Source organism: Podarcis muralis, chromosome 14 (genome assembly GCF_964188315.1).
Source record: "Podarcis muralis chromosome 14, rPodMur119.hap1.1, whole genome shotgun sequence".
NCBI lineage: Eukaryota > Metazoa > Chordata > Lepidosauria > Squamata > Lacertidae > Podarcis > Podarcis muralis.
In genome coordinates this window covers 26,737,070-26,761,462 of record NC_135668.1, presented here as the reverse complement: position 1 = coordinate 26,761,462, position 24,393 = coordinate 26,737,070, and the positions used below count along the sequence as shown (strand labels likewise).

Here is a 24,393-nt window from a genome sequence, read left to right as displayed (position 1 = left end):
TGATCAGCATGTATAATGACTGAGCTATCTTAAGCCCGTTATGTCAGTACCCCTCGCATCTGTTTTGTTTTTCTTTATCTTTAATTTGCATTTTCGAAAAAGCTCAGTAAAGGGGAGAAAGGGGGAGAAATAACAATTTAAAAGTGCAGTTTAAAACGGTGAATTGTGAAACTGAACTGGAGAGAGTGACCAGAATGTCCAAGAACATGGAATGAATGAATAAACGAACACATTTACATTACAAAGTTACATATATAGCTTTTATATACACAAATGGAACCAGGAGTGGTAATTAATCCCCATGAATGAATGCACAAGGCTGTGGTATTACAGGATCGTAGGGATGAATAAATCAAACCCTAAACAGAGAAGGGGAGGGGGAGGGGAAATTGCAATTGTGCCAACAAGCAGAATGAAACAAAAGATTCCACACTTGGCTTTCCCAAAGTTTCCTTCATAAAATATTTTCCGCACCAGTTGGGTGAAATAGCAATGCTGAATTTAAAGGTCACCGCTCCCCAAGAAGCATCAAGATAGAAGTTAAAGTTGGTTCTGCACACACAGCCCACTTCCTTCCTACTCCCCTTGTGGAAAAAAAGAACAGATGGGGAAATAAATCATTGGTCTTTATTATGAAAGTGCCGCGCTGGTTTTCTTCACTCTTAGTTTCTTGGTTACCTTTAGAGCAGCATTGCTGCATGTTGTCATTCGATTGCAAAATAATTTGGGGCAAGTGAGAAACAGATAAGACTTAGAAGGGAAAAAGAAGAAAAGGAAGGCATTCTAAGCTAAGGCACCATTTAACTCATTACTTCAGTTGAACAGGCAAAATTATACTGGGTGTTTACCGAGGTCAGATCTAACTGATGCTGGTTTTGTACTAGTTTAATTGCCACCTCTTTCTCCACACACCCTTCCACTGCCTGATACTGAGAACTGTAGTTTCAGTGCCTCCACCAGACTTCTGTACATAAGGCTATAATGGAGGATAGGACTATCAATGGCTGTGCTGTTCCTTCAAGTCAGAGCCAGTGGCTTGGAATCATAGGCGTGAAGAGTGCTGCTGTTCCTCTAAGGCAGCGGTTCTCAACCTGTGGGTCCCCAGATGTTCTTGGACTACAACTCCCATCATCCCTGAGCTCTGGCTTTGCTAGCTAGGAGTGATGGGAGTTGTAGTTCAACAACATCTGGGGACCCACAAGTTGAGAAAGGCTGCCCTAAGGTCTTACTTGTGGATATCCTCTAGGTTGGCCACTGTGAGAACAGGGTGTTGGACTAGAGGGGCTTTGGTCAGATCCAGTAGGGAAATTCTTACGTCCTTATTTTGAGAGTGCTATTGCACTCAGGTCCTGCTTTGGGGCAGCTGGTTAGCCAGTGTGAGAACCAGATGATGCCCCAGATGGGCTTTTACCTTATATTCCCCTATTAGAAACCTCCCAGCCTCACTCACAGGTGCTTCTCTGGGCCCTGAAACTAGTTTAAGGACAGAAATAGATGGGACCTCAATGGCACGGATGCAGTTGGCATCTTTGTTCTTGTGAGGTGTAAACAGCAGCCGCAGCGGAGCCTGACCAGGGTGGGCTGGGGGCATGCGAAGTTTGCGAAGATTGGTTCTCTCTCTCCCTTCCACAGTCCACAACCACGACAACTGCCCCTTAGAAGCTGCTATTTACATTTCAAGGGAAGCTCTCTTTCTCAGTAGGAAAAGAGCGGAACTTGCCTGCCCCACCATTGTAGTTTTGAGGCTATTCAAGTGTCTCTGGGGCTGTTTTGTTTACATGACAAAAAAAAAAAAATTGGGGGGGGGGTGGGGAGTAGCAATGTGGTCCAATGATGCTTGTTGTCATGTCACACCTCACCCACTGTTGTGAGTGAAATTTAGAGCGGCATGCAGGGGTGCCAACTTGAATAAAATATTTCAATGGGGCCCAGGTAAGCCCTGCCCTGCATAATCAATCACAAGATGTGGCACACACAAACACCATTTGAATGCCAGTGCCCATTAACTTGGCCCCTCAAATATTTTATTGGGGAGTTGGCCCCTATGGTGGCAGGCCTGTATCTTAGCCATAAAGCCAGAGTTCTGTGACACTGCAGTGTGAAAGGAACATTAGAAATCAGTTCAGAAGTGCTAGCAGGAAAACGAACACAATACTCTCCGCTTCTGAATGCACCCTAGGTTTGCAGTGCGTACTTGAATGTGCTGTGTGTGCGTGGTGCCCAGGACAGATTCTCCAGTTTGCAAATGTGCCCACAGGCCCAAAAAAGCTGGTGACCCCTGCTCCAGGAGCGCTGATGGAAAATGTACGCAAGGAACGATATGCCATTCTTTCACCAGGGGGCTCTGTGTCCCTTTAGCTTGTTCTTTGGCAGTGTGCTGGAAAGCTGGACGTGGAGGCATCCTCAATACCCAAACAACAGGCACTTTTTGTTTCAACGGCACACGTGTCATGTGCTCCTGCCCACACACCCCAGTGCGTTTGTGCCTGTCCTCCTGCTATCTCCATCTGCTATCTCCATTTCCTAGCCTATCACACACACACACAGATTGGCAGTTACAAAATGCCATTCATAACGCAGACAAACTTTGCAAGAGCAACCAAAGTATGCAACTATGCGATGCAATTTCTGCCGGTTGTAAGGTATCCATGCGTTGGGTGCAGAATTTGAAAAAGGTCTTGGAGCAGCGTCGATACCAAACCTGGTCAAACTGCATGCGGCACAGTCGCTTAATGCCGTTAGCCCTGCAGTTTTGGCATCAGCATAGCAGGCTTTGATGGAGGAGGGAGAAATGGGGTGCTGACCCAGGTTGGACTTCAGTCACTTTGGAAGGGGGAGCAAGGATGCCAGCTCTTCCCCTTTGATCTTCCCGAGGAGTAGAGAGCCTCAGTGGAAGCTGGGGAGGGTTTTGATCAGCTGGGCTGAGGGAGAGCAAAAAGCAGCGCAGCAGTGACTGAACTGGAGCCTGAACAGGAGGGTGCAGCCTTGTCACTGAAAACCACTATTGTTGGAGGTGTTAGGTCCCAAAACAGCAGCTGCTGGGAATCACAAATAGGTAGAGTTGCTGTTCCGCTCATGTGCTACTTGTGTTTTCCCCATAAGCATCTGTTGGTCACTGTGAGAACTGGTCACTGGACTAGATGAATCTTTGGCAAGGCTCTTCTTATGTTCCCAGCATGCTTTGCTCTAGTACGAGAGGCCAGGCGGGAAGCAAGGAAGGCCAGTACACCAGCATTTAAGATGGCTGCTGAGGGTTAATGCAGTCAGGCAAAGGGCCCCGACTTGCTCTCCTATCTTGGAGCAGCCCTTTGCAGGCTCCCCTCAAAAGATCTTAAATCCCTTCAGTAATGTCAACGTTGGAGCCTTCCTCTTGCTCTGGGCCCTGGAGGATTTCACCGTGACCAGCTTGGCCTGGGCCACCGAAGGGATTTCCTTGAAGTTCACGGTGGAGAGAGTGTTGTAGGTGCAGCTGGCCAGGCTGTGCTTGGAGGCCATGGCGGCTGGAGGGACGAGGTGAAGGGACGGCTTCTCCTCGATGATGAACAAGGGGCGGACCGCCATGTGCCTCTCCATCTCCCTCCTCACCTCTCGCACTGCCTCGTGGAACATGTGCTGCACGGATTCAAAATCCAGGCAGGCCGAGACTTCGTAGAAGGAGGAGCCGTACTTGGAGGCCAGAGAAATCCCCTCAGCTTTGGTCACCTGCCTGAGAAAAGAAATCAGAAATGGTCACTCTCCAACAGACCATTTGACCTACAAATAACCCCTGCTCAAATGGTGCTCTGGTGGTCTAGGCATTGCAAGGCCTGGGCTAGGGACTCTGATGGTGGGTGAATCTGGCCATTTTTGTTTTTCTGTTTCTCATTTCTCATTAAGTTCAGTTCTCCACATTTCAATTTCTGAGTTTGTTTTTGTTTTAAAGTCCTCAAGACAATTCATAAGATTTTGTGTGAACTGCTCCTAATAACAACATTTTTGCAAAGCATGCTTTCGCTAATATATTCCCTTCTTTAATGAATTTTTGTATGTTATTTCGCATGCATTTTTATGCACACTTCATGCTAGCGTATGGAATTTTGCACACTTTTCTTGGCTGGGGAACTGCATGGCAAAATTCAGAGAAGTGAGAATTTTGAAAGATGTCAGAGTTTCAGTTTGCATATTTCAGAAAATGCAAATTAAGTATGCCACTGCATAGGTCTGGCTGATAGATCATGGGGTTCTGGTTTTCTTAAACTAGATTCAGAAAACCTGAAGTCCCCCAGCCCTGATATAGGGTGCTCAATTTTACATCATCATTTGAACTAAGCAGCCTGTTTGGGGAGCGTCAGGCTTCTTCATCATTCTCATTTATGGGGAAGGGCCATAAGTCATTGGTACAGTGTCTTGCCTTGTATGCAGAAGGTCCTAAGTTCAATCCCTGGCATCTCCAGGTAGGGCTGGGAGTGACTACTGCCTGAAAACCTGGAGAGCAGCTGCCAGTCAGTGTAAACATTAATGATCTCAGTAGCTGCCTGCTTCAAGCATTACCTGTATTGTTCCATATCCAGCTTGTTCCCCACCAGGAAAACCGGAGATTCATGCTGGGCATTTTTCAAGTGCAGTGCTATGATGTCCAAGTATTGCTGGCTTCCCTCAAAGCTCTTCCGGTTGTCAATGCTGTAGACCACCATGAATGCGCTGGCCCAATTCAAGTATCGCTCGCAGCTCACTGGCACATCCTAGCAGGGAACCAACCACATGGGGATTATTAGTGACTATCTGGGTAGTCACTGAGGACAGCATGTTGGACTAGATGGGCCATTGGCATGATCTAGGAGGCTCGTCTTATGTTCTTAAATTGCATTTGAAAATTTATTTACCAATCCCATGCATATCCTGCTCTTCCTTCTCAAAAAGGAGACAAAATTTAAATGACATTCTCATGGGTGGCTGAAGGTTGTTTGTGATTTCATTCTGCAAATCATCTTTCCAGTGGTCCACACTCTGCAGCCTTCCTGGGTATCCATGATGAGAAGGCAACATGAGGCAACTCCTTTCATCGGGCTGTTTCAGAACAGGAAATGCAGGCACCTGGGAAGGCTGTGGTATAACTCCTCAGTACAATAAAAAGGATGCTTTTAATGACCTGGTAACTCCCACCTTCATTTTAACCTCACAACAAACCTGCAAGGTTGGGTAGGCTGGAAAATGGTGACTGGTCCAAGGTCATCCTGTGAACTTAACTGCTGTGTGAGATTTGAACCCAGGTCTCCCCAAACCTAGTCCCATACTGCACCAAGGACGCTGAATGGCTCTTGGTGTAGTGGTTAGAGTGTTAGGCTAGGGCCTGAGCGACCAGGGTTCAAATCCCCACTTGGCTGTGAAGCAACTTGCACGGTACCCATAAGAATTTCACTGCCTCTTAGCCCAACCAACCTGACAAGGTTTTTGTTGGGATTCAAGAAGGAGAGGAATCCATGTAGGCCACTTTTGGCTCTTTGCAGAAGAAGGTGGGGGGTATAAATGCACAGAATAAATAAATAAATTAAACTTCATAGCTGTTTCCTCCAGGAATTTGTTTATCCCTGCCCCCCCCGCCCCTTTAAAAGCAACTAAGCACAACTTATAACAGCAGTAAGTTCTGCAAGTTGGTCACAGGAGTTGTTAGAAGGGCTTCCTTTTCTCTGTTCCGCCTCTACAGCCAACCAATGAATGCCACTGCGTGACCCTGCATTCTAGTGCTACGAGGGAGAAAGAATTCTCTCCATCCCCAGACACCATGTATAATGTCAAAAATCTGCATCGTGCCTTATTATTTCTAAACTGAAAAACTTTCAAAATGCTTTGGCTGTTACTCACAAGAAAGGTGCTGCAGGCCAGCTGCTAGCAGCTCCCCTCCTCTTCCTCCCGCTTTTGTCCATTGTTTGCAGCATTAGAAACAAGAGCCATTATGCAATTTGACTCCTGATGTGCCTGGGGCCAACTAATCCTCAGAGCCTTATAAGAATGGGGCATTTTGTTCCTGTGCTAAGATAGGCTTGCAGGCTGGCTTTGGCATTCATCCATTTAATCTGTCATTCTGCCTTTCAAAAGAAGGCAACTAAAAGAAGCTTGGTTTTAAAATAAACCCTATTCTATTTACCTGACACTGTCCCTAATAAACTTTAAAAATATTCCAGGGCAATGAAGAGGAGAAAGAGGCAACTTGACTCCAGTGTCCAAAGCAGAGTGTGCCTCTGGTGAACAGAAATGCTCAAGTTCACAGTAAGATAGTGCATGAATGGTGCAGTTGCAAAGGAGCCTTTGTGCCAGGACTCAGTTCTCCATTACCTGGTCGGCTGTATCCATGACCTTCAGTAGAACTGGTTGTTGGTCCACCACCTCTTCTGAAGCATAGGTGTCCTCTGCAAGACAATGTTTTTTAAAATGGCATTAATCTAGAAGCAGACCAGCTTCTAAACCCAAACCCAAGCCATTACTAGGGTGGTCAACAGGACTGCAATACCTCAATGACTTCCTCTCTCCATATAAACCTACCCAGACTCTGAGATCATCATCTGAGGCCTTTCTTCATGTGCCTCCTCTATTAGAGGTCCAGAGGGTGACATCGCAACAATGGGCCTTTTCTGCAGTGGTCCCCCATTTGTGGAATGCTCTCCCTAGGGAGGTTCGCCTGGTGCCTTCATTATACACCTTGAGGCGCAAGGCAGAACATTCCTCTTTAACCAGGCCTTTGGCTGATTGACATCCAATGCCCTTTAAAAGTGTGTTGGGGAGATTATTAGGTTGTTCTTGTTCTTATTATGCATTTTGTGTTTTTATCTTATAATTTTATCTTGTGAACCACCCTAAGACCTGTGAGTATATAGGGCAGTATATAAATGCAGTAGTAGTAGTAGTAGTAGTAGTAGTAGTAGTAGTAAGGAGGAGGAGGACTGGGCTCCTGCACCTTTGATAGTTGCATGACCAGCTGAAATCTTCTCTTCTACACACTATTAAAGGTTCAGGAGTCCCATCCACTTTTCCACCCGGCTACCCTCAAGCAACAGCCTATGTCAGAATGGAGCCTTTCTGTCCAGGATTCATCCAATACCTTTTTCTGCTTGAGGCTAAGTGAGATTCCATCCCATTCCATGGGCAGAAGCCAATTAGGCAAGCAGTTGATCTTATGTCAACACTGGTGATGGGACAGAACTGTGGGTTCCACACAGCTCTGTTTTCCAAAATGTTGCTACTGCCTGCTTCCCCCAGCCTCTACCTCCTGAGTGGACCCCTCCTTCTGCTTCTCACGGTAGGGCTAGCCCTGCTTCCATCCCACCATAATCAAAGCTAGATGAGCAATTGGCTGCAAGGAGAAGCCCTCAATATGTCTTTTGTCTCCTGCCACCTGGAAGGCACCAGTGATGTGTCCTGGGCTTACAGGCTGGAGTGGCTGCCTTCTGCTGTGTCTTCTGTGCTGCAAACCTAAACTGGCTCCGTCACGTTTAAAATGCAAAAGTAGAAAGTGTCAAGTGCTTGACAGTCATCTCGGTCCCCTTTGGACCGATTGGCCAAAACACTGGCATCTGGAATCTGCTTCTTGCTGAGAAAGCAGGTAGAAATATTGCCTGAATGTTTCCTCTTGAATCAAGAAAAGAGATGAGGGGATAGACAGACAGTTATAGTTAGATAGATAGATGATGGATGGACGGATGGATGGATGGATGGATGGATGGATGGATGGATGGGCAGGCAGGCAGGCAGGCAAACTGGCAAACATAATCTCTAGCCCCCTTTCCTGGAATCTCTACATTCAGGAAAGAGATTTGATAGGTCCAGACCTTTGCCACCTCTCTCTCACACACACCCGGCTCTCTGGCTTTCTCCTAAATTTTCCTCTCCCCATCCCAGGCCTCTGGGCTTGACTCAGAATAGTCACCTGCCAAGAATTTCTGCAAGATTACATCTCAACTGTCTTGTCACTGACACACAGATGAAGCTGTTGGCAGCCTGAGCTCTTGTTCTCTGCAGATGCATCAATTAGCAGGGGGAAAAATCCCAGGTCTGATTCTTGGTCCATCTTGTTCAGTATTGTCTGCTCTGACTGGCAGCAGGGTTTCAGACAGAGAGTCTTTCCCTGCCCTACCTGGAGACGTCAGGGAATGAATCTGGAAGCTTCTGCATGCAAAGTGTGTGCTCTTCCACTAAGCCTTCCCTCCAGAATCAAGCGAGATCTCCCTGCTTGTATACATACATACATACAGCCAGAACCTTGGTCTATCTAGCTCAGTATTGTTCACACTGACCAGCAGCAGCTCTCCTAAGTTACAGCTCAGAGTCCTTCCCAACCGCTGGACCTTCTTCATGCAAAGCAGATGCCCCATGACCAAGCTAAGGGCTATCCTTTGCCCCTCTACAGTTTCCCTGGTTAACTAGGCAGTGCATGGGGTTGCAAAGCTTATTCTGCAAGGACAAAAGAGCCCCTTGCTCCATCTTTTGAAGGGTTTCCCCCCGCAGTCACCAGGGACCATTTTCATCTCAGAGGATGGGCATCCCAGAGGACAAGAAACTCCACACTGGAAATTCCACCCCACCTCTTTTCTGGATTGCCCCAGAAGCTGGACAATAATGACCTTCAAAGCAAAGGGAAAACTCTCTCGGTCCAATTAAAAAACATTTCCATGCCCTTTTCATTGCTCTGCTAAATGAATGCCCAGTGATTCATCTAGCAAGATATTTCCGCAGAGTAATATTTTCACAGAGACTTCAAAACTGGTGCAGCGGCATCCTCCACTCCTTTTCCTTTTGTTGAAAACAAGGTTATAATCGCCGACATTTGAAGAATGAATATTTGGGAACACAGAACCCATTAAAGTGAGGAGGCCTTCAGATGAGTTCCTGGGTTTTGCCTGCATGCATAACTCGCCATAAATCATTTGCGGCTCGTTGCCGTCCCCTTTGAGGTTGGCCTATTAAAAAAAGCAGCCCTGTTTGCTTGAATGCAATCAGTGGGAAAGTATGCTGGAAATGTTTAACATTGGCAGCACAAGGTAATTGTGAGCACTGAATTCTGGCCCAGCCAGACCCATTTGTTTTTAGAAAGAAGACCCCTGCCAAAGTTAACACATTGCAGGTTTGTGCATTCAGTTAGAGCTGTTTCTGCACCATTTAGACTATGTTTAAAAATAAAAAAGGAAGAGAGGGAATCAGGTATCTATATTAGGGTTTAGGCTGCTTTCAGAAACAAACCCATGGAAATGCATGGCAATCGCATCCTTAAAAGTTGCATAGAAAAGGGACTCCGTATACCGTAGCTTATCACACTGCAGAATGTCAGAAATGCTGTACCCTCAACCCTTAAAAACACATTTTCAATGCAATGGCTTGGAAGTAGCAAGCAAACCACAGATTGGACATTCGATCTGAGACCCCATCTGGACTATAGATTTAAAGCAGTATCGTCCCACTTTAAGCAGTCATGGCTTCCCTACCCCCAAGAATTCTGGGATCTGTGGTTTGTAAAGGGTGCTAGGAAGAGGGAATTGATTGTTAAACCATTTTGGGAATTGAGAGTTGGTCTCCAAACAACTCTCAGCACACTTAATGAACTATGGCTCCCAGGATTCTTTAGGGGAAGACATGGCTGTTTAAAGTGGGATGATACTGTTTTAAATGTGTAGTGCAGATATGGCCTGCGTCCCATCTTCTGGTACCTTTCTTCTTCCTGTGTCTTCTACGCACTGGCGGAAGAAGAGGAGTGCGGGAAGAGTGCTGGGCGCCACGCCCCTGCAGGTGGCGTGCCCCACCCCCGGGACACACACCAGCCCTGCCCCCACCTGCTCTCCGCCCCGCCCCCCAGTACTGGAGCATGAAGCTCTGCCACTGCTTCTATGTACACCCCTGATTTACTGGTTCTTGGCAAAACACAAGAGGGTCTGTGTCTGTGGTAGAGCAGCAGAAGATGGCAATTTCAATTCCCTGCCATTTCCAGAAATTGCTGGGAAATCGAAACCTCGGAGAGCCCATATCAGTCAGTGTAGCCACTATCTGGACAACCCTGTAGCACAGAAGTGACTGAGATGTGGCCTCCCAGATGTTGCTGGACCGCAATTCCCATCATCCCCAGACAGGGATGGTCAGTGGTAATGGGAACTGTAGTCCAACAACCTCTTCAGGTTACCAGGTTGGGGAAAGCTGACTATCGCTGCCTCAATGAAATGTCCACAAGCCTCCCAGCTCACAAACAGTAAAAGAAAGCAACACAGAGATATTTAGCGGGTTTGGTTTTATATCCTGGCTGCCTTGCCTTTGCTTGCTACACAATCAGTGTTTTCCATCTCTGCTTCGTCCCTTGGTATGTGCTCTAAATTTGGCAGTTTGTTTTGAAACAATGGCGGGGGAAAACATCGCAACTTAAAATACCTTGGAATATTTCCGGACAAGCTCTCCCCACCCCCCCATCTCGCCATTTCTCCGAGAAGGCAGATGGAACGGTGGCTGATGTCCCCCAGAGACCCAACAACTGGGTCTCTTTTCTGCTTAATTATTACTGGACACTTCTAGGACAAACAACCCACCCCCTTTTTTGTGTCTCTGATGAGTCCTTGTGGGTGAGAGTTGCAGGTTTGACCCAAGTGATCTCAAAGTGCTATTGCTCTGTTCATCCAGGAGGCAGGTAAATTGTCTTTGCATAAATACTGTTACGGGTTCAGGGTACCCTACCCTTTCCAATTCCTGGATCCAGCAAGTGTTAAAATAGAAGTCAGGCCAGTTTCCTGATGAGATAATCACCTGAGAGATGGGCCATTAAGAGAACAAAGGAAAGGGGACTCTGTGCCAGATGCCAAAAGGCTGGGGCCCCTCCCTCAATTTAGGGATTGTTAGGGGACGCGGGTGGCGCTGTGGGTAAAAGCCTCAGTGCCTAGGGCTTGCCAATTGAAAGGTTGGCGGTTCAAATCACCACGGCGGGGTGCGCTCACGTTGCTCGGTCCCAGTGCCTGCCAACCTAGCAGTTCGAAAGCACCCTTAAGTGCAAGTAGATAAATAGGGACCGCTTACTGGCGGGAAGATAAACGGCGTTTACGTGTGTGGCTCTGGCTCACCAGATGCAGCCTTGTCACGCTGGCCACGTGACCCAGAAGTGTCTGCGGACAGCTCTGCCTCCTGGCCTCTAGAGTGAGATGAGCGCACAACCCTAGAGTCTGTCAAGACTGGCCCATACGGGCAGGGGTACCTTTACCTTTACCTAGAGGGACAAAGCCTGAATTTAGGGTTGAGTTTTGTTGTGATGTGACTGAGAAGCAAAGCAGCAAGCTGCAAAGCCCGAGAAGCAGAGCAATAGTCAATAGTTGATCCAATAGTTAATGCTGTGAACCCCTCTGTTGTAGGCTCAGCTAAACCATATATCACAAGGACACCATAGTCTCCGCTGTGCCTCATTTCCAAAAGGAAATACGAACCCTGGAATCTCACACCGCTCAGAGACTGGAGTGGCATGCAGCAATACTTATTCTCAGAGGCACATTTAGAAATACAGTGGGGTGGAAGATAAGCTCCTCTGAGGGAAGGGAGGCACTTCCACCACTGGCCTCCTTTACCCAATTGAAAAGCAAACTTTTCTTGCAAAGAATAGAGAGAGCCAGTGTGGTGTAGTGATTAGAGTGTTAGTCTAGGATCTGGGAGGGATGCGGGTGGCGCTGTGGGTAAAAGCCTCAGTGCCTAGGACTTGCCGATTGAAAGGTCGGCGGTTCGAATCCCCGCGGCGGGGTGCGCTCCCGTCGCTCGGTCCCAGCGCCTGCCAACCTAGCAGTTCGAAAGCACCTTCGGGTGCAAGTAGATAAATAGGGACCGCTTACCAGCGGGAAGGTAAATGGCGTTCCGTGTGCTGCGCTGGCTCGCCAGAGCAGCGATGTCACGCTGGCCACGTGACCCGGAAGTGTCTCCGGACAGCGCTGGCCCCCGGCCTATAGAGTGAGATGAGCGCACAACCCTAGAGTCTGGCAAGACTGGCCCGTACGGGCAGGGGTACCTTTACCTTTACCTAGGATCTGGGAGAACAGGGTTCAAATCACCACTGGGTGACCTTGGGCCAGTCATTGCCTCTCAGCCTAATCTACCTCACAGGGATGTTGTTGGGATTCGGTGAAGAAGGGGAGAACCACCTTGAGCAACTCGGATGAGAAGGTGGGATATAATTGCAATAAATAAATAAGTTTGCACAAGCAGATCTTTGGATTTTGAGCATTTGGAGGTAGATGAGCCCCATGCCTGACTCCATATAAGGCATTGTTTCTAGGAGTCCTAAGGTTTCAGCCAGGGACCTCTCCCAGTCCTACCCAGAGATGCTGGGGATTGAACCTTAGGCCTTCTGCATGCAAAGCATGTACTATATCACTCATCTATGATCTTTCCCCTAATGATAAAGCAAGATTCTAGGCCTCATGGTTCTGAATAAAGGACTGATTTAAAAATGAACATAGGAAGAAGGGGAGGAGGAGGAAGGAGGGGTGCAAGGGGAATCCATGAGATCAGAGCAAGGTCTTCTTACCTAGGTTAGGATCATATTCGCTTATAAACCTCTTGGTTAGAAACTTCACTGTCAACGCTGAAAGAAGCCAGAGAAAAAGAGAGATACTTAGTTCCAGCAGTGAGTCCTCACCAGAAGAGCAAGATTACTATTTTATTTTATTGCTGAAATGGATGAGAAAGACCTCAGTTTTGCAGACAAGAAACGGACCCTTCTGCTTGGGACCCTATCCTGCGAAGACCTACCTTCTAGCCTGCAAGCAGTAGACATGAAGAGAGAGCAGTTCCGCTTTTGAGCAGGTGCATGGGCAGTACCACAGCTGGGACTTCTGCAGCAGATGGTCCCAGGGCATGATGTGAGAGCTCATGGGACCATCACTTTGCTGAAGCTAAAGCAGATTGGGGTGTTTTTGAGGAGTAGCTAGCATGTGGCCTTCCAGGTGTTGTTGAACTACAATTCCCATCATCCTTGACAGCTGGGTGCACCGGCTGGGGCTGGTGGAAGTTGATGGAATCCAACAACATCTGGAGGGCCACAAGTTAGACAATCGTAGTCTTATCAGTGCCTGGTTAAGTGAGCTCCTGGGAACCACATGAACATCACTTTGGGTTCCAGGATGGACGAAAGCTGTGATATAATGGGGCGTGGGGTTTTTGTCCCTTTTCACCACCTGAGGAGAAATGGGAACGTGCTGCTCCCTGTGCGAATTAAACAGGTTCAACTTTACAAGTGAGCTGAATTACAATTTCTTCCCCCTCCCTACCCCCAGGTCCCCCAACATCTCCTAACCTGATTTTCCAGATCCTTGACACCCCAATATGGCCACGTTGCATTCCTGGGGAAAGGTGTGGAGATGGCGCTCATTCGCACAGTGGGCCGTCCGAGTCTTGCTGAACATGGAAGACATCCTCTGGCTGTGGGAACAGAAACAAATTTGGGGACATCCTCCGGTAGTAATCAGTTCGTTTTTTCTCTTTCCAGCCTGTCCCGTTGAGACAGCCTCAAGTAACAGCCACACTACATATTAAAGCACCAGGATACCATATTAAACAGTCATGGCTTCCCCCAAAGGATTTTGGGAGCTGTCATGTGTTAAGGGTGCTGAGAGTTGGTAGGAGACACCTGGTCTCCTGCTTGAGCTTCAATTCCCAGAATTTCCTGGGGAGAGGGATTGATTGTTAAACTACTCTTGGAGTTGTAGCTCTGGGAGGGGAATAAGGAGACTAAGGTCTCCAACTCTCAGCATCCTTAACAAATTACAGCTCCCAAGATATAGGGCTGCCATATGTCCGGGAATCAGGCTCTAAAAATGGCGTCCGTGTGGATTTTTGCTGAATCTGCAAAATGTCTGGGAAACCCTGGACATATGGGCGAGTTGTTGTTGTTGTTGTTGAGTTGTTTAGTCATGTCCGACTCTTCGTGACCCCATGGACCAGAGCACCCCATGGGCAAGTAGAGCGATTTAAAAAGGGAGATGTTCCCAATAAAGGCCAACAACTTTGACCAGATTTTCACTTTGGGGGATATGGCAACCCTAGGACACACTTCTAATAATTTTAATAATTTGGTTTTTCTTAATTGCACAATAAGCAGGCACGCTGCCAGAAGCACAAGCATGTTCACTAATGCCTTGGTGGATATGAAGTTCAAAGTTCAAGGTAGAAGTAAACTGGGGGCAGGATACCTAGTGGACTGCCCCCCCCCCCAGTACATACCAAGCTGGTTTTGAATATATTCTGAAAAGTCCCTGCAGATCATTCCACAACCAGCCAGTGGTCACAGAAGCCGGCCTTCTCGATGACATCATGCACCCTCTGGAACAGGGGTCTGCAACCCACGGCTCCGGAGCCGCATGTGGCTCTTTTACACCTTTGCCGCGGCTCCGGGGCGGATACTAGCGAGGGGAGGAGGCGCATTGTGCGCCCCGACACTCCCCACTGTGGCGGGCGCTGTACTGGCTGTGACGTTGCATGGGAGCAGTGCGTGTGTTGGTCACACACCGTCCCGACGTCACCTTCCCGCCCGCCCGCCCGCTACATTGTAAGGGGCATGTACGCTGCTCACTGCATTGAAAGGGGGCATGTACGCTGCTCACTGTTTTGAAGGGGAGTGAAGAACACACACACACACAAAAAGGTAACTTGTTAATTTAACGTTTATTTCTATGAGGAGGAGTAATTCTGAGGGGTCAAACAAAGAAATAATAAAAAAGTGACAAAAAAGTTATTTTTATAATGACGAGTTTTGCGGCTCCCAGGTTTTTTTCCTTTGGAAACGGGTCCAAGTGGCTCTTTTTGTCTTAAAGGTTGCAGACCCCTGCTCTGGAATGTGCTCCCTCAGGTGATTAAGGAGGCAGATATGGTAATGACCTCTGAACACCTCATGAAAACTTATACCGGTATGTTGTTTACTCCAGATTTCCTGGACTTGGACTCTTAGTTTTTTAATTATCTGTTTTGTAAGCTGCTCAGTTTAATCTGTGATTTGTAGTTCGGGTCTGTTTTTCCTTAGCTTTTAGGAAAGCTTGTACTTTTCTACGAATTGATACCAATGTTTTGTTTGATTGCCTCGGCGATAAAAATTTTTATTAAGTGATATTTTTAAATTAAATAAATAAATAAATGGTGTGATTTACTGTTTTCTAGGACAATTTCTTTCTTCTGAAATTGTGAAAACCAAGCTGTTACAACATCCCCCCCCCCAGGCCCTGCTGTGCACTGTCAATGAAGACTAGAGTTTGTCCACAGAGCTGGCATGACATTTTCAAAGTCTGTGATGTCAGGGTAGCCAACGTGGCAAACCTGTAAATCTTGTTGAGCTACAATTCCCTTCAGCCCTGTACCCTTGGCCATGCTGGCCAGGGCTGATGGGACCTGTAGTCCAACAAGATATGGAGAGCACCATGTTGGCTACCCCTGCTGTGGGGTGTTCACAAAATCCCATTTGTGCTTCTGCTCAGCGGGCACAATAGGTTTCTTGATAACTTCCAAGCCTGCTTAGAAACGTAGGAACTGCTTTCTACCACACCAGGCCATGGTCCATCTCGCTCAGTGCTGATTGGCTTCAGGGCAGGGACGCGGACTTATAAAAAATATTGGGGGGGCCCGGGAAAGCTCATGAATAATAAATAAGCTCATGAATATGCAAATAAAGTGGCGCCGCCTCCTCGTGAGCGAATAGGGGAGAGCGTGCTGCGCCTATTAATCAGCTCCAAAGGAAATTGGGTGGAGCTTTTGCTCGGGAGGGAGGGCAGGAGGCATGCAGCCCGCCCCTCCCTGTGCATTTTGGGCTGGGGGAGGGGCGGCGATGGCGCTCTGCTGGAGGGGCGCCGGAGATTATTGGGGGGGCGGAGCCCCCCCAAACGAATTTTTGAGGGGGCTCGGGCCCCCTCAAGCCCCATGGAGTCGGCGCCTATGCTTCAGGGTTTGGGGCAGGAGTCCTTCCCAGCCCTACTTGAAGATGTCATGGATTGAACTGGAGACCTCCTACATGCAGAGAAATGTTCTAGTGTTGAGTTATGGTCACTCCCCATTTTGTCCATCTAGCTCAGGATAGTCTGCATCAGGGGAAGTGAACCTGGTGCCCTCCAGGTTTCACTGGGCTCCCATCATCCCTGTTGGACACATTGGCTGAGGCTGATGGGAGTTGTAGTCCAACAATATTCAAAGGGCACCATGTTAGTTGTCAGTGGTCTACAATGACTGGCAGTGGCTCTCCATGATTTCAAAAACGGCTGTCTCCCTGCCCTACCTGGAGATGCTGAGGACTGAACCTTCTGCAAGCTAAGCATGTGCACTGCCATTGTGTTACAGATCTTGAGAATGACCAACGATGACGATGGCGGGACAAAGAACATTATTTGAAGCCCTTGTTCCATTAGCAAAAGGATTTCGGCTTGTGCAAAAAAACTTTCCCCTCTTCTCTCATCTCAGGTGCCATCCACCCTCCCCATATCTGTTCTGAAGAGTTGGGGGGAAACCCCAGAACAGGTTTAGGGGGTGCATGGGGACTGCAATGAATCTGGCTGGTGGTTGGTGGTTTAAGCCCACTCAGGAACAGCTGTGGGCAGGATTCCTGCATTGCAGTGGGTTGGACTAGATGACATTCAGGGTTGCTTCCAAATTTGTGATTCTATGGAGGGAGGTAGAGAACATTCTGTTGCACAAACAGAAATCCTTGCACTAATAGAACGAGCGGCTTAGCGCAGCTTTGGATGCAAGTCAAAATGAAGATGTGTGTTCATCATAGGAAATGATGCCTCCTTCATGCCACTCTTAACTCTTGACTATCTCCTGTCTAACAAAGTAAGAGGCTTTGAGGATCAAGTCTGGTCATCATGAAAAACAAGGAACATCTGACTCATTCAAGGACTTCCTCCAGTTCTCATGAGATGAGTTAATTTTCTGTCCTTGGCATAAAATTACACTCATCCCTGGCAAACTGGGGATCATTAAGGGATCTCTGCTTCCCACGATGGTCTCCAGGAAACCACTTGAGCAAGACGTGAAACCAACAGCCTTTCCTGCTCTTACAACTGTTAGCCAGAAGCGCAAATGTTCTCAAACCTGGACATTTCCCATTCTCATGATCACCTCTCTGAACTGGGTGTCGCACACCCTTTCCTAGGTGGGAAGGGAACTCTTCAGGGCTTGCTTTGTGGACAGGGAGCAGAACTTTCTGCACATGCCCAGAGGCCTTGCCTGGTTTGTCATTCCTTTCCATAAGCTGGCGTAGAACCCTGGATCTGGAAACAGGTTCCAAGGCTAAGTCCAGGCGATGATGACTGGCTGAAGTGAAGCTCCTGTTTGCATCTCAGCTCCCAGATTGCAGCCTTACAGCTTTCAAGCTGACAAGGTCCCTGATTTTAAATCATTAGCGATGCACTTAAATGGTGCTTCATGGAGGGAGGAGGTCACTGCCCCAAGGACCTTACAATCTAAACAGCAAGCAACAGTTATGAGGGGAGGGGAGAAAAATGTAGAGGCTAGGTGAGCAAAGGGTGACTGGCATTCTGTAAACAGGTTTCACACCAACACAGTAAGGGACATCTGTCAAAGCACTCCTGGGTGAGACTGACACTGACCTGGTCAAGCATTCTGTTTCTAAGCAGATCCCTCTAGAAAGCTCACAAGCCAAGACTATATGTAGCTCTTCTGAGATGTCTGCCTCCAATATCTGACATCCAGAGTTAGCTCTGAATATGAAAGTCTGAGAGCTGCAAATAGGTAGACCAACAATTCATCCCCTCATCCAGCCCATAATTCTCTAAAAGTCTGGTGGTGACTGGCAATATTTTCTTCCATAGAGTATTGAGGCTGATAGGAGAGATGCAACAAGGCCCAGAATATGCACCCTTGTTTCCTGTGCTCTACTCTTCCTCCTCCCTCCTGATCTGTTTTCCTTTAGTGTTGTGTCTTTTTAGATTGCAAGCCTTGTCTTTTTCTTTTTTCCCCCCAAAGAAAAAGACAATCGTAAGCTGCTCTGAGAACTTTCTTCTTCTTTTTGGATGAAGAGTGGGAGATTTAATTTATTTTGATAGATAATTTTAAAAAGTAACTAGAGCAAGCAGAATGCTGTAGAAGTCTAGACAACCTGTTCAAGCAGAGAAGACAGTGGGGCAACAAAAAAGCCCTGCAAGGACATCTATGCCTCAATCAGGGCATCTGTGCCGCATGCAGAATGGCATCTCCAGGTAAGGCCAGAATGTCCTCTTCCCGAAATCCTGGAGAGCTGCTGCCAGTCAGTGTAGACAATACTGAGCTAGATCAATGGTTTAACTCTGTGTAAGGCAAATTCCTATGTCTTAAATCCATTGGCTGACTCTTCCCCGCTGCCCCATTCAACCCCACATGACACAGGTGCCATGCATTCCCTCCTTCCTTTTGGCCTCAGGGTCATAGGGATTTGGGAAGCTGCCTTATTCTGAGTCAGACCACCAGGTCCATCTAGATCGGCATTGCCTGCTCTGGCTGGCAGCCGCTCTCAAGGATTTCAGAGGGAGGATGTTCCCAGACCTACCTGGAGAGATGCTGTTGGGGATTGAACCTGGGATCTCCTGCATGCAAGGCAGATGCTCTACCACTGAGCTACCAAGAAGTAGCAAAAACAGACCAGCAGCAGCTCACCTTCAGATTAAAGCTGGATCGCCATGGGACCTCTTGGCACGACACAGTCACTTGACAGCCACACATCCACAACTGTTTCCACCTTCGGGCTGCCGAGAGTCCCTCTCCAAGGCCTCCCTCCCCAGATGCAAGCAGGGAGTGAGCAACAAGGAGGGCTCCCCCCCTTCTCTCTCACCGCTGGGAACAAAGAGGAGTCAGCTTGCTCCCCACAGCTGCAGGTCACTCCGATTTGACTTGAATGAATGAGGCAGAGGAAGAGGAACTCCCGTTCCCTGAGACTTTCGCCAGCTGAGCTCTTGCCAAACTCCTTGTAAGGAAAGCTGCTGCCTCTCCTGGCCTCTGATGGACAGAGTTTCCCATCAGCAAAGGGCAGGCTTAAGAGGAGGAGGCCTTTTCTTCTGGGCGAGTAATCAACATCATATAAAAGATGCCCAGAAAGGGGGAAGGGAATCTTTCTGGCTTCATTCTTAAAGTAGAAGCACCTACATGCCCCCACCGCAGCAGAGCCATCTTTTTCAGCCTACCCTGTGTCGCAGGTTGATAATAAAGCTTTCCTGAGATTTTCACCATGCAATAAAAGGCACCCACCCACCCACAACCCACACAAAGAATAATAAAAAGAAGATAGAAACAGACAAGATTTTCTCTCACAAGTGCATCCCATCCTTTGTCCCATTCTGAAAAATATATGCCCCCCCCCACCAGCTATCACCTAGGAACATCTTTTTCTTCTGGCAGCCTCTCATCCTGGGAGATCTCCCCACACAGGGTCCTTCAAACTGTCCACCAACTCCGTCTGCATGCAATTCTTACCCAAATACAGGTTGATTAATTTAGGCAATTAAGAGATGAAATGATAATACATTTATATCATTATGCATGGCAAGGAGAAAGTGGGTAGAGACAAGGGCAGTGGAGTAGGAAGGGGGGCAGAGGGGGCGGGCCATCCTGGATGCCACTCTGGGAGGGTGACAAGATGGCCCCTGCCTCCCCCCAGCTATAGAGTGGCCGAGGGTGCCTGCAGTCTGCATGGGTGCCACCCTTGCCTTGTACGTGAGCTGTAGATAGGGCCATGCACCTGTTAGAAGGGCTCCCCAAATTTTTGGATGCATTTGGATATCTAACAGTATGTTTTGGGCACTACAAAATGCCCATTTCGCAGAAGGAAAAGTGGTGAGGCTCAGACTCCTCTCCTCCAAACAGGCATACGCCCCCAAACAAATAAAACGCAGAACATAAAGTGGAAGCAGGCACCTCCAACCAAATAGCCCCACCAAGGGCCAATCTAGCTCAGTATTGCCTACACTGGCTGGCAGTAGCTCACCATTCACACTTGGAGGTGTCACAGATTGAACTTCAAAGCTTCTGCATGCAAAGCAGATTTTCTACCATGGAGCCACAGTCCTTCTACACAACTATTAAAAATTGTGGTAGGCATATTAGTCCTTGCAGTGGACTGTGCAAGTCCTTGCGTACGGACTGCGCATGTGCCCAGGGTGCCCATAGGGACTGTGCCGCCCAGGGTGCCGGAGAGGGTTCCTCCGCCACTGGACAAGGGTTGTTGTTGTTGTTGTTGTTGTTGTTGTTGTTGTTGTTGTTTTCTTTCTTTCTTTCTTTCTTTCTTTCTTTCTTTCTTTCTTTCTTTCTTTCTTTCTTTCTTTCTTTCTTCTCTTTCTTTCTTTCTTTCTTTCTTTCTTTCTTTCTTTCTTTTTTCTTCTTTCTTTCTTTCTTTCTTTCTTTCTTTCTTTCTTTCTTTCTTTCTTTCTATGACACTAGAATTTATGGGCATCTATAAGTTGGATGATTCAGGACAGAGAAAAGAAAGGACTTCTTCATACAGTTGCACAGTTAAACTGTGGAACTCACCCCCACAGGAGGCAGCGAGGACCACCTACTTGGATGGCTTTAAAGGAGGACTGGTGAAATTCAGGGAGGAGAAGTCTATCAATGGCTACTAGCCAGGAAGGCTGTGCTCTGCCTCCATAGTCAGAGGCAGGAATGCTTCTGAATGCCAGTGGCTGTGAATCGCAGGAGGTCCTGCTTGTGGGTTTCCTACAGACCTCTGGTTGGCCACTGTGAGACCAGGATGCTGGGCTGGTGGGGCCTTTGGTCTGATCCAGCAGGCTCTACTGACATCCTTATTTTTTCAAAGTTTGAAGTGAGCACTTGCCAGCTCTTTATTTGGACAGCTCAATCACGGTAAGGCAGCAGCGTCGAGAGACGGCTTGGCTCAGGGAAGTGACCCCGACGGCATCTGTCGCCAGGGCGGGGAGGACTTTGCAAAGCAACGGAGCATAAATATTTAGGAAGGTAAAAGCACTGCCATCCCTTTCGTCATGCCAACATGCGCCTTTGGGTTGGCGTCTCTGTTTTGTTTTCTATTCCTGGACTCAGAGCAGGGCTCCTCTTGGCTTGGATCGGGGCATGTGTTTTGCATGCAGAAGGTCCCAGGTTCAGACCCCAAGAGCTCCGGTTAGAAGGACCAGAACTTGTCAGGTCAGGAGAGAGCTCAGTCTTTCAGAGAGATGCTTTTTGTCCGCGTAGGCAGAAGCAGCTCAAGGCTTGGCGAACTAACAGAGGATGGGGAACTTCCATTGCTGGACTCCCATCAGCCCCAACCAGCATAGGAGTCAGGGAAGATGGGAATTGCCGAATCAGAGAACTGTTGAGTTGGAAGGGACCCTGAGGGTCATCTAGTCCAACCCCCTGCAATGCAGGAATCTTTTGCCCAACGTGGGGCTCAAACCCATGACCCTGAGATTAAGAGTCTCATGCTCTACAGACTGAGCTATCCCAGGTATCCTTCCTATTCCAGCAATATTTGGAAGGAGCTGCGTACGCTGGCTATGCCTGGACTAATGGTCTGTTTTGCTGGCAGCTCTGCTGACAAGAGTGTCCCCTGAGGACAGTTGCAAGTCATGGGAGAGGTCAAGGCTTGCTTGCAAGTGGAAACTGTTCAGTGTGCAGCAACACCACATCGAAGGGAGCGTGCTCAGTGGATTGCTCAACACAGATGGAAAAGCCCTTGCCTTGTACGTGAGCTTTAATTAGGGCCGTGCACCTGTTAGAGCAGGGCTCCCCAACTTTTTTGCATGCATTTGGAAATCTAACAGTATGTTTTGGGCACTACAAAATGCCCATTTTGCAGAAGGAAAAGTGGTGAGGCTCCCCTCCTCCAAACAGGCATACACCCCCAAACAAATAAAACGCAGAACATAAAGTGGAAGCAGGCAACCCCCCAAGCAGGCACCCTCAACCAAATAGCCCCACCAAGGGCCAATCTAGCTCAGTATTGCCTACACTGGCTGGCAGCAGCTCACCATTCATACTTGGAGGTGTCACTTCGAACCTTCTGCATGCAAAGCTGACTTTCTACCATGGAGCCACAGTCCTTCTACACAACTATTCAAAATTGTGGTAGGCATATTAGTCCTTGCGAGGGGCAGAGCAGTGACTCCAACAGCATAATATTGTCATTGGAACCAACCAAGAAGTCACAACAACTTGGCTGAGTCCTTGTATTGTGGAAGGATCCTACAGTCCTCCTAAGCATCTCCTCACTCTATTGCCTAGCTTTAACACAGCCTTCCCAAACCTGGTACCCTCCAGCTGTTTTGGATTACACCTCCCATCAGCCCCGGCCAAGATGGCCATGCTGGTTGGGGCTGATGGGAGTTGTAGTGCAAAGCAGCTGGAGGGCACCAGGCTGGGGAAGGCGGCTTTAATATCTGGCTATGGTGGTTGATGTCAAAGAAGGGAAACTGGGGCACCTCCCACTTCCCCAAACATTTATACAGGGATACAAAGACGCCAATCAGATGGGCGGGGTATAAATAGTAAAACAGTAGTAAAATAGTAGTTGTAGTAAAGCAGTAGTAAAGTAGTAAAGGTGTAGTAACATTATAGTACAGTACTAAAGTTATGGTAAAGTGATAGTAAAGTTGTAGTGACATTGGAAAGCCGACCCAGGTGGCTGGGGCTACCCAGTCAGATGGGCAGGATATATACAGTAAAGCTGTTGTGAAGCAGCAGCAGCAGCAGTAAAACAGTAGTAGTAGTAGTAGTAGTAATAGTAATAATAATAATAATAATAATAATAAAGTAGTAGTAGGAATACTAAAGTAGTAGTATTAAATCAGTGGAAAAATAGTAGCAGTAAAGCAGTAGTAAAGTTATAGTAAAGTTAAAGTTGTATTAGAGTAGTAAGTAAAATGGTATTAAAGTAGTACTAGTAAAGTAGTAGAAAAGTATTGTGGTAGTAGTTGTATAGGATGCCCCTATTTTCATCAGAGAAATGTTGTAGGGTATGCACTCCTATCAGAGGTCTCAGTCGTGCTTTGACAGGATGCAATTATGGGGGGAAACACAGCAAACAAGGGCAACACAGATAAGAGTGGAGTGCTTTGCAGTGACATCACATGGATTCTCCATAAGGAATGACCAAGCAAATGATGTCCTAAATGACCAGTGTGGAATCAGACAAAGAAGAGGAGAGGAGGGAAAGGGGCGCTCTATCACACTTTGCTGCTCACGAATTCTGGCAGACACCCTCCTCCTTCTGACACGGCAGGCTAAACACTGGAAGATTTACTTGAGTGCGTGTGCGATCTAATTGCAGCCATAAAACCTCCTGGAATGAAAAAGAGGAAACTGGGACACTTAATCTGCTTCCCTGCAAGGAGAAGGGAGATTCACTCTCAGGGAAGGCAGCAGCGGAAAGAAGAAAACCCAGGGGCCGGTAGCAGAGCTGAGCCAAAATTTCTCAAAGGACGTTTTTCCTGAGAATTGCTTCCTCCCACCTTCAACATTACTATTTACTGAATTTATATAACACCCTTCAGCCGTAGATCACACTTTACAACACAGAAACACAAAATGCATAAAATAATAATAATAATAATAATAATAATAATAATAATAATACCAATGCCCACCACAGTTTAAAAGGCTGTAGAATTTTTAAAAGCCAAAGTCCTTGTTGAAAAGGAATGTTTTTGCTTGGTGGCTAAAGATATGTACCGATGGGACCAGCTGAGTCTCCCTGGAGAGAACATTCCACAAATGCATAAACGGGGGGCCACAGGACAAGAATAGGGGGCCACAGAGGAAGGTGAGAAGTGAAGAAAAATAATTGTTTCAAATCTTGATTGGCTGGCTATCCACTTGGCCAATCACAAGCGGGTAAGGGGAAAACCCACCAGGGCCTAGCGCTCCTTTTTGCCATGTGTGTTTTCTTAGAGCTGTCCTGGTTTCTTTCCAACGGGAGAGGGCAATCGCTGAGGCTCCCATTTTGACCAGCAGAGCCCGCGACCCAGAACCCCCAGGTCAGGAAAGTGCGGTGGTGGGATGGCAATGGGTAGGGCTGGGCGAGCCGGAGCTGCCTGTTGCTGCCACCAGTTCTGGGCCCGGTGGCTGCCTGGGCCTGACTCTGCAAGGTGCAGGGTGCAATCCACCCCAACGCCTAGAGGATCAGGGCTTTCGGATGTTGCCAAGAGGTGCAGGGCCTGTCGGTGGCATCAGCCCGGTTCTGCAAGGTATGGGGTGAAATCTGCCCCAGCGCCTAGCCAAGAAGGGTCATTTGGTGCTGCTGACTTGCATGCAGTAAATCACTAAGTGTCTACTACTCAGAAGAAAGCCACACTGATTTCAGTGGGCCTTACTCCCAGGTAAGGGTGTGGTGGGCTATAGTGGTTTAGCCAGGGCTCCTCCGGATGACAAGATCTTTTTGCACCAGGTCAGTGAGGACCACTTGCTTTTTAAAAATTCTCCCATATATACAGA

At 47.8% G+C, this 24,393-nt stretch overlaps 1 protein-coding gene across 2 annotated transcripts; it reads right to left on the bottom strand.

The window, feature by feature from the left end:
• Positions 1 to 246: 246 nt before the first annotated feature.
• RASL12 (RAS like family 12) lies at positions 247 to 19,025 on the bottom strand. 2 transcript variants are annotated; one of them, XM_028706696.2, is made up of 6 exons: positions 18,613 to 19,015; positions 13,277 to 13,401; positions 12,509 to 12,565; positions 6,313 to 6,386; positions 4,531 to 4,721; positions 247 to 3,706 (listed from the first exon to the last, which is right to left on the bottom strand). In XM_028706696.2, the coding sequence occupies exons 2-6, from the start codon at positions 13,392 to 13,394 to the stop codon at positions 3,322 to 3,324; spliced, it is 825 nt and encodes a 274-aa protein (XP_028562529.2). In that variant the 5' UTR covers positions 13,395 to 13,401; positions 18,613 to 19,015; the 3' UTR covers positions 247 to 3,321. The 2 variants fall into 2 exon arrangements, with proteins under 2 accessions (XP_028562529.2, XP_077775156.1); XM_077919030.1 differs by lacking the exon at positions 12,509 to 12,565 and having other exon boundaries at positions 18,613 to 19,025.
• Positions 19,026 to 24,393: the final 5,368 nt, after the last annotated feature.